This window comes from Pygoscelis adeliae, unplaced genomic scaffold (assembly GCF_000699105.1).
Source record: "Pygoscelis adeliae isolate BGI_AS28 unplaced genomic scaffold, ASM69910v1 Scaffold66, whole genome shotgun sequence".
Classification (NCBI taxonomy): domain Eukaryota; kingdom Metazoa; phylum Chordata; class Aves; order Sphenisciformes; family Spheniscidae; genus Pygoscelis; species Pygoscelis adeliae.
The window spans coordinates 278025-292796 of record NW_008825167.1 but is presented as its reverse complement, the minus strand read 5'-3'; the positions used below and the strand labels follow the sequence as shown (position 1 = coordinate 292796).

Genomic DNA, 14772 nt, shown 5'->3' with positions numbered 1-14772 from the left:
GTTAACCATGACACACATGAAACTTCTGCATTTATATTGATCCCAGTTTGACCTATTTCTTTCATTCCTTTTAATGTTTTAATGCACAATTGCCAGCACAGTTTTTGCAGATGGGTACACCTCAGAGTCTGGACTAGAGCACGCTTCTGAAATCTTAATCTCCCAGACAAGATTCAGTGCTGGCTATATGTTTAAATATATACCTGTGTTCCTTTCTCTTCAACACTTCTCTTAGAAATAGTATTTTGTATTCTTTTTTTATATAAGTTTACTAAAAAGAGTAACATTTTATTTTTTAAAACGTTGTGACTGATTGTCAAATTAGCTAAGATAGCGTTTCTGTTACTATAAGGATCCATTTAATTGGCAAAAAAAAAAAAAAAAAAAATTGTCAACTTTCTTGTCCTCACAAGCTATTATTCATTACCAATGCAGCAATATAGAGAACATAGCTTGGCTTACTACAATAGAAGCTCTGTTTCAATATTAGCATCCTAAATTCTGACACTGCAGATCTCCGTGCATTGCACCGGGGGAAGGAAAAGAAAAAAGAAAAACAGAAATTTGTGTTCTTCAGGGGTAAATTATAAAAGATCTCCTAGCTGCAAACACAAATACTTCACTCATAACCCAAGCACCAGACCAATTCTTTGAAGAAGCTTATGAGGCATTTAAGATATACAATGGCACAATATCATACAATGGAATTGAAAGAATTTTCTTGAGAAACCATTAACTTTGAAGGAATGTCTAGACAACTGTGTCAACAAATGCAAATAATTCATGTTTCTCAGCTTCTATCCAATGGATGGCCCCATGCTGAGTATACACAAACTCAGAAGAAAAAGGCATGTCACAGTCATATGACTAGGGAGTGTAACAGTCACACAGAAATTCAAGTCAATCTTGGAAAAAAAACCTTCAGAAAGCTCTTCCCCAGGGTAAGCCAGCAGTGGGATAGGCTTCTGGTCATTTTGGCTAGTTTAAAACAGAGACTTAAGCTGACGCACCCTGGCTTCAAAACAGGGGCAATGGAAGAAACAGCTGTTAGTCACGACCATTCACTTGGTTAGAAAAATAAAAACTAAACGACTCCAAAATACTGTACAACCTCTTGCAGTAACCAACAAAGTGGCTTCTGGAAACAATGCTTTTGCCAAAAATGCATCTGTAAGGCACTTAACAGGTATCTTTTTAATATATATATAAAAATAAAATATGCACTGAAGCAACATTCACAAATACCCAGTTGTCTCAATTGTCTGTGTGTACAGTATAGTACATATATACATTCACTGTGACACAGGCCATCTCCATAATTATACCTTCACGGGTGCTTTGGGCTGCCTGGTTAACTTCAGTGCCTGTGAACGGTAAACAAAACAGTCACTTTTTTATATTCTTAAAAGTCAACCAACAGCACAAGACAAGATTTTTATTCATAAGGGGCGACAAAGTGCTGCCTGTACTTCTGAGAGGTTGAGTGAGGAGTCAGCATGCAGCTGACAGGCCGCTCTGGGTTTTGTGATGATGTTTTTATCTCTGATAGCCCATCACAACTTCCTCACATACAGATAGCCTTAAAAGAGGAACCACAAGGAATATGGCTACAGTGCCAGTGAAGGAAGTGGAGGTGGTTCTCAGGTGTCTTCAGAAAGCAACTATTTGGACCCATATGGCTCGAAGCCTGCTCAGAGTATAGTCACTGCTGCAGTGGTGGATGTCATGCATCTCTGGTGTTTATACCTTCTTTTCTGAGAAGAGGTAAGAATAAGCCAAAGTCCATCAGTCCAGAGGTGATCTTATGCTAGGGGACACCCGACGTCTTTGTAGCTCTAGTCTACTCTGAGGAGGAGAGAAACCACACGCCTTTATGTGATGGCAGCGTCCAGCTCTGTGCTCCCTGCAGGACTGGCCAATTATGGTAGCTGAACTACTTATTCAGTGTGTGACAGAATTCAACTCAAACGGTAAGGTGATCATGCTTCTAGTTTGGCAGGAAGCAGCCTCTCTAACTTAGGAGGCAACTGTGACAGGCTTAAAAGGTGTTAAGTTTTCAGCTGCTCCTATATACCAACGTGGTCACTGTGAAGGATGCCCGTTGTTGGTGTGCTCTGCAACAAAAAAGCTCAGTGCTTTCTTGTGCGGGATGAATCAGCCTGAGTGAGAGGGAAATTCGCGAAATTTGCAAATTCCTGAAATTTGGAACCTCTGTTTTCCTTAGCCTTTTGGGTGAAGTGCCCTGGCAGACTGGCATTTGCCTGTCGAGTGGGAGACTTCTCATTTCCGGAGGGTTGGCTAAACAAGCAATATTCAGTCTGAGAGATGTCTGATGGGTCTTCTTATTGTAGCTATTAACCTTTAATATTGTACATTTAAAGCTTGTAAGCACTGCTTGAAAAATGCTCCAGCACAAACATAAACCCTTAAAAAAATCCAAACCTGTAAAAATAAATAGGCTATATTCCCCTCACAAACCCCAGCTTTCAGAAACACCAGCATTTAACTATTGTTAAATCTAGCCGTTTGAGATTAGTCTTTTGGATATTATTCAGCAAGAGACTTTGGAGAGAGACATCATTCCACACTTTGTTTGGGGAAATAATTTTTTAACTTTGTAGTTTGGCAGATTCTGCTGCCATATTTACAAAGTAGAAATACCTTAGTGTAGATGAACCTCTAAATATTTAAATTCAATTTCATACAACCAGATCACATGTACTATCATAATTAAGTAAGAATGTCACTGCAGTTGAGTACTGTGACTGGATAACCGTCTCCCCCTCCAAGAGAGATGCCAAAATGAAGCCAAGGTGTTTATAGAAAATAAACATCAAGGGTGATGATGACATGTTTATTTTCAAAGCGGGAGACCATTATCCAGTCACAACGTTCACTTCTATTATACTTATTATAACTGTACCAGACCCAACCTCATTGATTTTTTTCAAAGAGTAATTAAAACAACATTTGTGAATAATACAGAAGACCAACTGAAGGAACTGCTGCAACAGAACAACAATCCCCCAAAGTGGTTCTACGGTAGCATTACAGTCTGATTAGCACAGGAGGTTTATTTGATGCTTAATGAATAAGAAACTAGTGCTGGTGAAGTGTAAACCTCTCCAGTACTGGTTGACTTTTCTGATGCCCTGTTTAAAGGCTGTGTTAACTTGCCGCAACTGACAGCAGCCCCTAAAGACCATTACCGCTCCTGAGGATCAGGGAGGTCTGGATAAGCTCCAGCCCCACTCCTGGTCTTGGCAGCAGGGAGCAGTTAGATGCTGAACAGAACCCAGCATTGCAGGGATCGTTCTGTCACTGGTAGTGTCAACTTTATCTTTCTGCAGGAATAGCATGGAATTTTCTTTACACAACCTGTAATGTCTCCTGGTAATTTCTGATTAAAAAAAAAATCATGACTTTCAGACTGATGGAGAAATGACATATGATTCTCAAATTTCCATTTTTGGATGCTAAGATAAGTATACCTTAACAAGGTCTGATTTCTGGACTCGGTTCCTGAAAATTCAGAGTGTTCCTGCATTTTACAATTCAGGTAACCAAAAGTGAAGCCACATGAAAATCACTGATTTGGGGAATTTTAGCATTCAGGTTAGCAAGATGACTTTAGTGGAGTGGAAGCTAGTAAAATAGCAACCTGTTGGGTTTTACTGAAAATTGGAAACATGGAAGTTATAAAAAAAAATTTCTCCATTGACAAGTGGAGAACACAGGGTACTAGTGGCACTGGGCTTCCCACTGTAGGTCTCAGCCTACACCTAAACTGGCTGTCAAAGACTGCTTCAGTTGCCACAGCTTCTTGATCCTTATTATCTCAGAACATTAAAGACAGCATTAAAATCAGCTGCGTGGACTAGTGTTCTGCGAGGTGGTTACTACTGTTCTGAGAACCTGACTAAAACCATTGCAATTACTTCATATAGATCACAGAATGGCTGTCAGATGTCAATAGCTTCCATTTGTACTGAAATAAGCGTAATTTGCATCGGTAATGTCAATGCAAAAACCTCTAGGTTATAGTCTATAATCCTACAAGCTATCCCATGTCATAATTTTGGCATGAAATGTGATGCACCAGACTCCTGTAGACTTCTTACTATTGTAAAGGGTGACCCAAGTAGAAAAAAAAAATTAAACAGTTCTCATCCTGGCTTCAATTCAATGAGAAAGTGCCCTCATTTTACCCGATTTCCCCAGCTCCCATGGGACAGATCTTTGTCACTTGTCCATAAGGGAGATCCAAAGCTGTGATTATTAGCTAAAGACGGAGCCATTCTTATTGGGCATAATCTGAATTCATAATTTGAATGACTTCATAATTTGAACTAACCATAGAGGTCTAACTTCAAGATTTGAACCTTTTCAGAGCCAAGATGGATAAAGTTCAGCATTTTAAATTTAATACTACTGTGACTATCACTGTCATAAAGGAAGTAAAGAAACAGAAAAATCTCTACCATGGAATCTCCAAGAAGGAACCTGAGGAGTTTAAGACGTGTTTAGGTATATTTTTTCCTCATAGCACACTTTCCATTATAAATCAAAACCAGCAATTCTTACCTTTTGCCTAGAAACCATCCAGGATTTTATTGTTGGTACCAACAGACTGCCAAGAAGAATCTGAGCAGGATGATAGATGAGTAAGGGGACGGAAATTAAGGACAGGTGCTCATAACCCGCAAATACTATCTTCAGCATTGGAATCCCTGCAGACAGAAAAACAGGAGACAGACTCTCACCTCAGACTTTGAGCTCTAGATAAAAGCAAAGCATTTTACGTTGCATTGACATTTCACAAAAAAAAAAAACCAAACCAAAAAGAAACAAAAATGAAGACTCAGAAGTTTTATATTAAAAAAAAAAACCAACCCAAAGAAACCAGCGAGAACATGAACAAAGAAAGTACACGGCAGAGAAAGTTCTGTGGCAGAAAGGAAGGAGTAGGGGAATGCCATAAAAGATCTTTTCTAATTATGCTAATAGCTGTCAAACTCCAGCTGAAGACTTGATATAAAATACATTCTGCTATAGCATGACTGTTCGGTTGCTGAGCATAGTTCTGTACTGCTCATTTACTACTTCCTCTCACTGTGCTCCGTTACGTGTTTTCATGATTGTCCTCCATCCAACCTGCCCGATTCCTGCTTGTAACCTTTCCTCAGTCCGTTCAGCACTGGAGGAGGGTTGCGTTTTCCTGGTATACTCCCTGCCAGCTGGCGAGTACCCAAATGGCAGCCTTCGCTGCTTTGACTAATTCATGCAGTCAAGGTAGAGAGTCAAGTACTCTGCAGGTGAGTGCTCATGTGTTAGAGAACAAAACTCTCTGCTCTACCTGTATGTTTCAGAAGAGATACAGCACGAGCGAGAAAAGGTTTAGTGAACTGAGTGAGCAACATGAAGTGGTCATGCCTATGAAGAGTTAGGGAGCAGCTGGAGTACAGAAGTTGCCAGATGCTGGAAGAAGTGAGTGTTAAGAGCTAGAGATGGGCCATTTTTCCTAAGAGCTTGAATTTGCACTCAACAGTGCTAATTCTATTAGACATCTCCATGCATAATCTTCCCACTTGATGATGTGATATGTAAAATTAAATTTGATTTAGTTTTGCAGTAATGAAACTGATTATGCTTACTTTGAACATGTTATTGTTCAAAATTATCTGTTTAAATCTTGGAACTTTGCTACCACGCTCCACAAAGCATAGGTGTGGGCAAAACTTGCAATCATCTCTGTCTTGCTTGACCAGACATTTGCAGAGTCACCAACAAGAGCAGCTGCAATTCCTCAGGAGCCTCCCTGAGAACATACCTTATTTTCTCCCTCATCTTAAATGTCATACTAGGAATCTTCCATCAGCATCAACGTTGCAGCAAAGCAGACTACACACTTCACAGAGCTCATCTGTGTGCCTCCTTTCGTAGCAATGACAAAAAGCTGAGCTTTGTGCCACATGCCCTCCATTCCCCCATTAGTAGATGTTTCATATCAGCCAAAGTTGTCATGTTTACATAAACTTTTGTCTGTCTTGCATAAACTGCCATTCTCATCACCCTTTCAGATTTCCCTTAATAAAAGTTGCCTCCTCCGTATGTGAGGAAAGAGCTTATTTGTTGAATATTTACCACTCCAGCAGTACCCCACTATTGCTGACACATGTCCAGGCTTGCTGAAATCTTCATGATGTTTCCACAGCACCATTTCTTGTAATTATTTTGATTAGCTTCATCACATTACACCAATAACAATCTCGTCCCCATACTAGTAGCCTTTATTTATGTGGATATTTCCAGGGAAAGATTAAATCAAATAAATAAAGGCTTGCGTGCTTAATTTCAATATTATAATTACCTTCAAAACAACATCATAGACCTATCACACAATAGGGATGCTTATTATTAACATCAATTTCTGGGGCTTGGGAATAGACAGTATTTGGATAGAAATTAAATGGGCATTTGCATTATATTAGAGGAGCGTAATTTACTTCAAGTGCCCATCACACTGTTTTTGTAAACAGATAAAGGTTTTATTGCCTGTTTCCAAGTCTCAACTTGACCCTGGTGGGTCCTTTTCTGTTCTCTAACCACAGAAAAACAAACTACAGTCCCAAGCTATGAACATGCTATATTTATGTTCGTACGACAGTACCTGGTGTTTTGGTAGTGCAATTTCATCCATAGATCCAAAAACACTTTAGTAAGCTGAACAGGACTCCTACAGAGAATCAGAGAACACTAAAACGACTAGCCTAAGATCACACAGAAAACTAACGGCAGAGACGTGAACAGAATGGATCCAAAGTGACTGAGACATGCTTTAAATTACTGTACATTTTCTGAACTGAAAGAAATTATCAGAAATTCCAGCCTAAAAGGTAAATTCTCTAGAGGAAAGCTATTTCAGTAAACTAGGAAAAGAAAATTCAAGTTGTCAAATATAAATACAAAATACTATAATTAGTGTGACAATATAATTAGATCACTGGGTGGAAAGAGGTTCTTAATTCACAGCTTGTTTAAATACATGTCACAACAAAAGGTTCCTGTAAGCCACTAATGTGCAATTAAAGTTCCTGTTATTTACCAGGAAAAACTAACTGGTGAAAAGAAGAAACAATAATAATTTTTTGCAGGTAAGCATTTGTTTAATGGAAAGAAAAAGCCCTGTTTCTTTTTTATGCACTTTCTGATTTTTATAATTCTAACTTCGCCAGTATGCAACACTCTCAGAAAATATTTCATGACAGAAGTCCACAGACTACAGTCACAAATACTCGTGTCAGTAATATTACCACAAAGCTAAACAAAACAGCATGGGTTTTATTTATTTTTAAAAACATTGTCTAAACTTTTTCGTAGCAATACATAGCAACTGCAAGCATCAGTATGACTGCTAATGTTTTCTAAATGCATAAAACTCATGCAAATTCCTAATTAGGAAAAACATATTTTAATAGTTATTTTCCCTCTCTTTAAAAAAAAAAGCTATTTTTTTAATATATATAAAAAACATTTGGAAAAAAAATCCAAACAAAATGAAAACCAAATCCCAGCCAAAGGAAGAAAAGTGACCTTATAATGCCTGGGCTGATACTGTATGCTGTATCTTAGCCCGTAATGCATTTTCAAGATGAGATTATGAACTAGCACTAGGAGAAGCTATAACAGAAACACTGACTGAAACAATAGGGACATGAACAGGTGCTGCTATAACAAAACTAATTAAAGTGAGTGAGAGGAGTTTAAAACTTTCAGATAGATAGCAAGGAATGAAAGTACTAAGCAAAATGGATACGGTTATCTTTATTGCGGGCTGTCCACTCCTCTTTTCCTCATCTTTTATAGCATATTGCTTCCAGTGCTAATGGAGTATGATAGCTACACTAAGTCTAAGGTAAATAAAATTTTGCACAGGATCAAATCACATATATTAAAACCCAGACCACTACCTTAGCCTTAAGTTTCCTCAAAGTACACAGCAGCTCCTCCCTCCCCCCACCCCCCAGTATTACTAGGGTATTTATTTGCCATCTGGAGCATTAAGGCGGCACTCACACGTATAAAGAATAATGCCTGTAAGGATTTTTCATTTTGTTTTCACGGAACCATTAATCATGCTTATCTGCATTTCAGGGTAATAGGACTGATTTCTATGGGTCTTCATCCTGATTGACACTGGAGGAGGAACACTGGCATCAATTTATATACAATCTTTTCGTTAAGTTTTAAAACTGCTGTCACGGTCGGAAGGCTCATGCCACAAACACCCATTCATGTTGCTGAGGTTTATGAAGTTACAGGCTTCCAGCAGCTTGGTTCAACTCCTCTGCCAAAGACCCTCACTCGCTACATATCACGAGAACCGAATGACAAAATGCTCCTCTCTGGTTTGGTGCCAACTGGGGCAAGTTTGCTCAAAGTAGGGGTGTAACAAGCTGTTGAGTTGCCAAAACCTTTTAAACAGCCTTACTGCATGAATATGTGTCCAACTACTGAATCAGAGCTGACCAAACACCGTGACAGGCGCAAGTCAGGGTTGTATCCCATCCTCCTCCAAAGAAAGAGGAAATGTGATACCCAGCTGGGTGAGAAAACAGCACCTCACCTGACCAGGACTACAGGGAGCTGCAGCAGAAGGGAGGAAGCACTGAGATCATCCCACAGATATCCCTTACAAACAAGATCATTAGTGTTCCCAGCTTTTTACCCTGAATTTCCCTCTTCTCCTCTGTTTGGCTGTTTCTCCTACTAGTGCTCCTCCGTGTTCCCATTTTCCTCCTTGCTCTTTGTCTCCGGTATTCAGAGGCTCTTTTTCTTTTTCCATTTGTATTTTCTCCCTTCCTCCTTTTTCCTCCTCTTCTCCACTCCCACACTTCTAGCCTGCTTGGTTTTGCTTCCCAAGACTTTTGATTCTGCTCACTTGCAGCAGTGTAAATTCTGGGTATTTCCACTAAAGTCACTAAGCTCCACTAAGTGCAATGGGCACTAAAATCACAGTCCCACTGCAACTGAGAGAAGTCAGTTGGGCCTGTGATATGGGGTACCTTTAATTTTTCTCCCTGTTTGTGTCCCCACTCAGCCCATCTCATGTAAGAACTTTGCAAACCTGAGGAAGAGCTAGGAAGAGAAAAGCTGTTTATCCGTGACCTTCAACAACGGCAAGGAACAGTGAGAGCACTGCTCTTACAGTCTGGTATAGGAAAGCCCCGTTTGCTCTCCGTTGCTCCACGGTATTCCAGTTTGGCTGTAAGCCAAACCAGGCTGTGGTTTATCAGCCCTGGTCAAAGGCCACTGTTTCTCTAGTAGCCTGCACAACTGAAAGCTATTTATCCTTCCTCCGGCTTTGCATCCAGTATAACCTCCCACATCCTCCCCTTTCCCCTTTGCTACTTTCACATTTCGTAGTCACCTTCTTAAAAGGCCCATGAAAATATCATGCTGCACTTCACTACATTTAGTTAACTGTAAAATAATAATAACAAAAAATCCTAAAATATTTGAAGGTATTTTTAAGAGAATTTAAATATAGGACTCTTTTCATCTAGCTATCACTGCAGTAATATAAATGAAGCAAATTAATTTTAATGCTCCAAGGTACTGATTCTGTGTCACTGTCACTGACAGGATCCAACTAGACTTTATGAGATGGCATTTGACTTTATGGAAGTGAGCACTATGCACGCATTTACAATTTTACAGGGACTTTAAGCTGTCATGCTGAAAAATGTTTATAAAACATTAATCAAAAAATGCCTCTTTAATACAATGCATTGTCTGAAAGATGTTAGAAGGCACATATTGTAAATGGATTCTTTTTCTGACTAAAGTAATTTCTACCAAAAGCCTTTCCCCACTGCTATACAAGTACACAGTGTGGAGAGATAAAGAGCACTTTCTCAGCACATTACTACCTGATCCAAACACTTGGGAAATCACTAATGTACAGCATGCCATATTTCCATGTCACACATGACACATTTGTCTAAAATTACCCAACAGAGTTTGACATTGCAGCATATTCCATAGCAGAGCTTTCAACTGACATCTGCCAAGTAAGAACTTCAAGTAGGAGCTTTCTTCTTCTAACAAGCAAGTAAGAGTTTTCTTTTATCCTATACCCATGATGGAAGTGATAAAACAATAAGTACTGGAAATCAGTTTTTTTTCTATTTTAATATGTTTATTTTATGCTTGCTGAATGCATAAGCTCCCGTCAAAGCCCTGTTTCATCATTTGCTGTTTTCTATCACATTGCAATGGGTTCAGAGAACTTAATAGAACATTTTTATTACCACCGAAACATAGGCCATTATGTCTCACACCCAAAGCAGAATTATTGCTAGATGCTCTACTAAACATGCTTTACTGTATAGGTTTTTCCCCTTCAATGTCTTCATAACAAACAATTTATCCTAAAACTTTATTGCTTACATTACTGAAACAGATTCCAAATCACAAAACACTGCAGCATTTCTTCTTGGGAAAAGAGGTTTGGTGCAAAACAAAAAGAGGTCATCACTATGGAACCACCAGGCATTCAGGAATCAGAACCCTCACAAAGAGGCAGTGGAAATACTTTGAAGAAAAACCATAGCCTCTGGATTCTCCCTTCTACTCATCTATGCATTTCAGAACTCTCAATTGCCATAATCTTCAGGTGCAATATACAAAATGAATCAAGTGTATGGCGGTAGTTTCTCTGACACTCTCCATGCTACTCTCTTTCTGAAGGATCCTCTCAGCGGTTGATGTGAAGGGAACATTAGTACGCCAAATAGCTATTTCTTTTTTTCAACTGAGAAAAGGCCTGTAAAGAGGGACATATATTGCATTAAACCCCTCCTAAGCTGCCAGAGCAGGGGGGTTCTGAGCACATCCCTGCAAAGACAGTGCCAAATGAGCACCTGAAATTTTACCGCCAAGTTTCAGAATAGTATTGCATGTGGCCCAGTGACTGCATGGTGGGGAAGGGTGGCGAGATCTGGGCAAAATCCAGTTTAGAGGATTTGAAAAAGGTTTTTCACGCAGATAGCTCCCTGAATGGCAAGACGCTGCTAGTCTCGTTTCAAAACTTTCTTAAGGTTTTCCCTGTTTCTTCCCAGGCAAATCACATTGCTACGGTTAGTTTTGAGAAGACTGAAGTTTATATACTATGCCTATCCTCAGTGAAGGCTAGCCAGGGATAGAAGATGTTTCCTGCCCATGTTCAGACTCTATTATGACATACTGAGATCACGATAGGAGAAGATGCTTTTGACAAATTAACTGGTTAAGGATTCTTTTTCCTATATCCATGCCCTTTACAGAGCATGCACTGAACTTAAGTTAAACACTCTTCCCTCAGGACCAGTTTCTTTCAGGTGTGGGAATAGCTGAATGATATCTGACAACCCATAACAATACAAATACTCGCTTGCTACTGAGTATTCCCATTTCAGCTGAAGAAAGCACCTTCCAATGCAACATGAAGTCACATTACACTGGAGGGAGAACAGATTACTTGAAGCTGAGCCTAAAACAGGCAGCCAAGCTCTTCCCCAGGTGAAAAATTCCTCAGAGAAAAATCTGGGAGTCCTTTTCCAGCCCCACTCCAGCTGCAACTCTAAGATTTCTTTTGCTCTTAGCCCTAAATCAAGATTTTGGGCTGATTAAGATCACTGATTACAGAAATCAGTAATTTAAGTGCAAGCTAAGTACAGTTACTAGGAAACAGCACATTGATAGTAATGAAGTTTTAAGTAAATAAAAATGTAAAAGCTGAGGGGAAGAGAAAGAAAGTACAGTTTGTCTATTTCTGGGTTTTCAATGGGTGCATTCAGATTGGAAGTGATGTTTAATGAACAACATAGGGAATCTTACCAGCTGCTAACAATGAAACATTTAACACCAACAACTGAAGACTAGTGCCTTAGACTCCAAAAAACCTCCACCTGTCTGACAATATGGTAGTAGTAATTAGTTAATAGGGAATTCAAGAATGAATTCAACCACTATAAGTCGTATTTTAAATGTGACTTATCCTTAATTTGGCACCACAATGCGGGCATAGCAACACTGTAAGCTGATCCTCGCACTTCAGTGCTTTTTTTATTGCTTGGATATCAGTTCACTCTTCATACACGTAACATACTCAAGGCACAGGGTAAATTCTTCCTTGTAATTCACTAGCAATATCTAAGCTATGAAGTTTAAACGAACAGAATTTAAACACTTCCTTCCCTTCTCTACAATTCTTGTAGCCAACACTTTTTGAAGGTTTAATAGGTTAGACCTACTAGTGAAAAGAATTCTGGACAAAGAGATTGACAAATGTCCTAAAACCACGAAGCTGAGATTTGATTAATTTGATTATTTCCTTGAACATTACTGCCCTTTCCACACATAGCTGAGGCTAAGATTTCTCAGCACTAAAGTTTTGATAATGTGGATTTTATTTACACTATTATTAAAAAAACATTATAAATATGTTTTATAGTTGTTCTTATTATCTTTGTAAACACAAGCAGTAAAGGATTATGCTCCAAACTGTTTAATACTATCTTTTAATTAGATTTTTTAAAAGCTTTTTTTCTCCTGAAACCTTGATGCAATGGAAAACATGATACCATTTATAATAAATTCGTGTAAAACAAGAAAACACTTCATAAAGAAAAGAATATTTGTTAGGAATACTAGCATAATTTTTCCTTTAATTCTCTCTTCATCTGATTTCTGTGGCCAAGAAAAGAAGATATGATGCCAGAAAAGCTTTAACACTCCAGTCATTTGGGAAGGCATTTCGAGAAAACAGCTCACTACCTAGAAATACTGAGGGATACTATCTCCTATTCTAAATGTATGCTTGCAGTGGTCATGGCAGCTTTTAGAGGATCCCTCTTCCAGATTCCCAAGTCTATCCTGTAAGAGGAGATTTCTAAACTTTGCTGCTGCTGTGATTTTTCACATCTTTGCACCCACCATTTTAGAAGTGTCTGGAGTCAGCAGCTCAGACTGGCTGCCAGAAGGTGCACTGAGAGCAGCAAATGTAGATGCAACTCTCTCAAGGAGACTCAACATCATCTTCAATACTCACCAGCTTTAGTATGGGTGACACTTGTAGCCTCTGCCAGCTTGAGGTAAAAAAAAAAAAAAAAAAAATCTTGAGTCATGTCCAAACGTGGCTCTCCCAAGGGTAACCTGTCAGCTGTCTGCTGAATATAATGTAGTTTCTTAAAGTAGATAAATCAACTTTAACTGTTTTTGGTGGGGAGAGAGGGCTCTTGTGTCATTATCATTTTACAGATGGATATGTGTGTTTATTTTTTTTTTTTACATTATAAAGAGGTATGAGCTTGCTGTCATTAAAAACCTGCAATCTGGTTTTTAGTGTCTGATCCAATTACGTGTACATCTGGGAAAGACACACAACCAAATAAATAATTGGAGAGGTGCAACTCTGAAATGACAATTGTTATTCATCGATCTCTTTCTGCAAGTCGAGATTGAGAGATGTAAACTTCAAGTGAATGAGATCTCCTGGGTGAGATTCTTCAGTTCAAACACAGTAAACAACTGTTGTCCTCTGATGCACATTTTAGTACTGCTGGAGGCAAACTTTCTAAATATTAATAAAAAACCAACTACTGGCAGAGTATACAGATGAAAAAGAAGCCCTGGGAGCTAGTAGAGAATTTCTTGCCACATTCTAAGTCTAATCAAAGAAACATATGTTTCAGGTCAGAAAGGAAAGGAGATTTCCTAATTTACTTGAGTATTTCCCCTTCTGGAATCACAGAGAGGTCAGAATTGAGTAAACTGCAATAGATTAGACATGCCGTATTGTGAATCTTGTGATTAAAAAACCCAGGGAGAATCAGGTACTCTGTGTCCAAAAGCCGCTATAAGTCACTGGACTATGCCATTTTCTACTTTCAGATTGGCCTGCCAGCACATTTCCTTCCTGGAAACAGAGCCCCTAGGGATGCTGTGGTCTGAAGGAAACAAACAGGGAGTGCTTGCCCAGCCACGTATATGAGTAGCAAGGGAAAATAAAAGAGATGCTCTAGCACAGACTATCCCAGTGACCACAGCCTACTCAAAACTGTCAGTTTGACTTCTTGTGGAGATAGCCCCTTCAAGTGAGTGGTGGCCTTAGTATTATAGAAATACTACACATGCAAAATGGCATCTCACCTCGGGTGGATTTGTCTGTGCAAGCAGGAAACATTCATACTATTCCCAATTACAGAAATCTTCAGTCTGTATTTGGTTTTCCTAATATTCTGATATGGCAGCTGTACTGGAAATAGCAGCATTTGCCAGGCATTCTTTGGGGTCTACTGAGAAAGAAGACATGCCAATTACACAGCAATAACCTGACGGATAATATTGTTTGGTAAGAACCAAATGTTCATTCTTGAAGACTGCCGAGCTAGGAAAGGTGATCCACCTGCCCTCAAGTTGGGCTACAAGAAAAGATGCTAACATGAGAGAAGTGCAGTAGATCCAGGTGTTTCTGCTCTCCCCGCTATCATCTCATATAACACAAATCCCTCAGTTCTTATTTTCCAGAACAGGGAGAGGACAAAGAAAAAGGGAATCACAGAGCAGAGGAAAAAGCCCAGCCAATCACTTGCTGCTCCTTCCAAGCAAATGCTGGGTGACAACTGAAGAGATGAGAAAAAATTTTCATTTTGGCCCAAAGAATCACAGTATCAAAACTCATTAAAGGTTCTAGCAGCCACTAAGCCCCCTGGGATCTCAGAAGCAGGA

General features: G+C 39.2%; 1 protein-coding gene across 1 annotated transcript in view; it reads right to left on the bottom strand.

The window, feature by feature from the left end:
- Nucleotides 1-540: 540 nt before the first annotated feature.
- Nucleotides 541-14772, bottom strand: part of SLC10A7 (solute carrier family 10, member 7) — a 179476-nt gene continuing 165244 nt past the window's right edge. Inside the window, exons 13-14 of the mRNA XM_009328858.1 lie at nt 4585-4730; nt 541-1364 (exon numbers count right to left, since the gene is read on the bottom strand). Coding sequence (XP_009327133.1) covers nt 1320-1364; nt 4585-4730 — 191 coding nt within the window. The 3' untranslated portion in view covers nt 541-1319. The remainder of the gene's footprint in view (nt 1365-4584; nt 4731-14772) is intronic.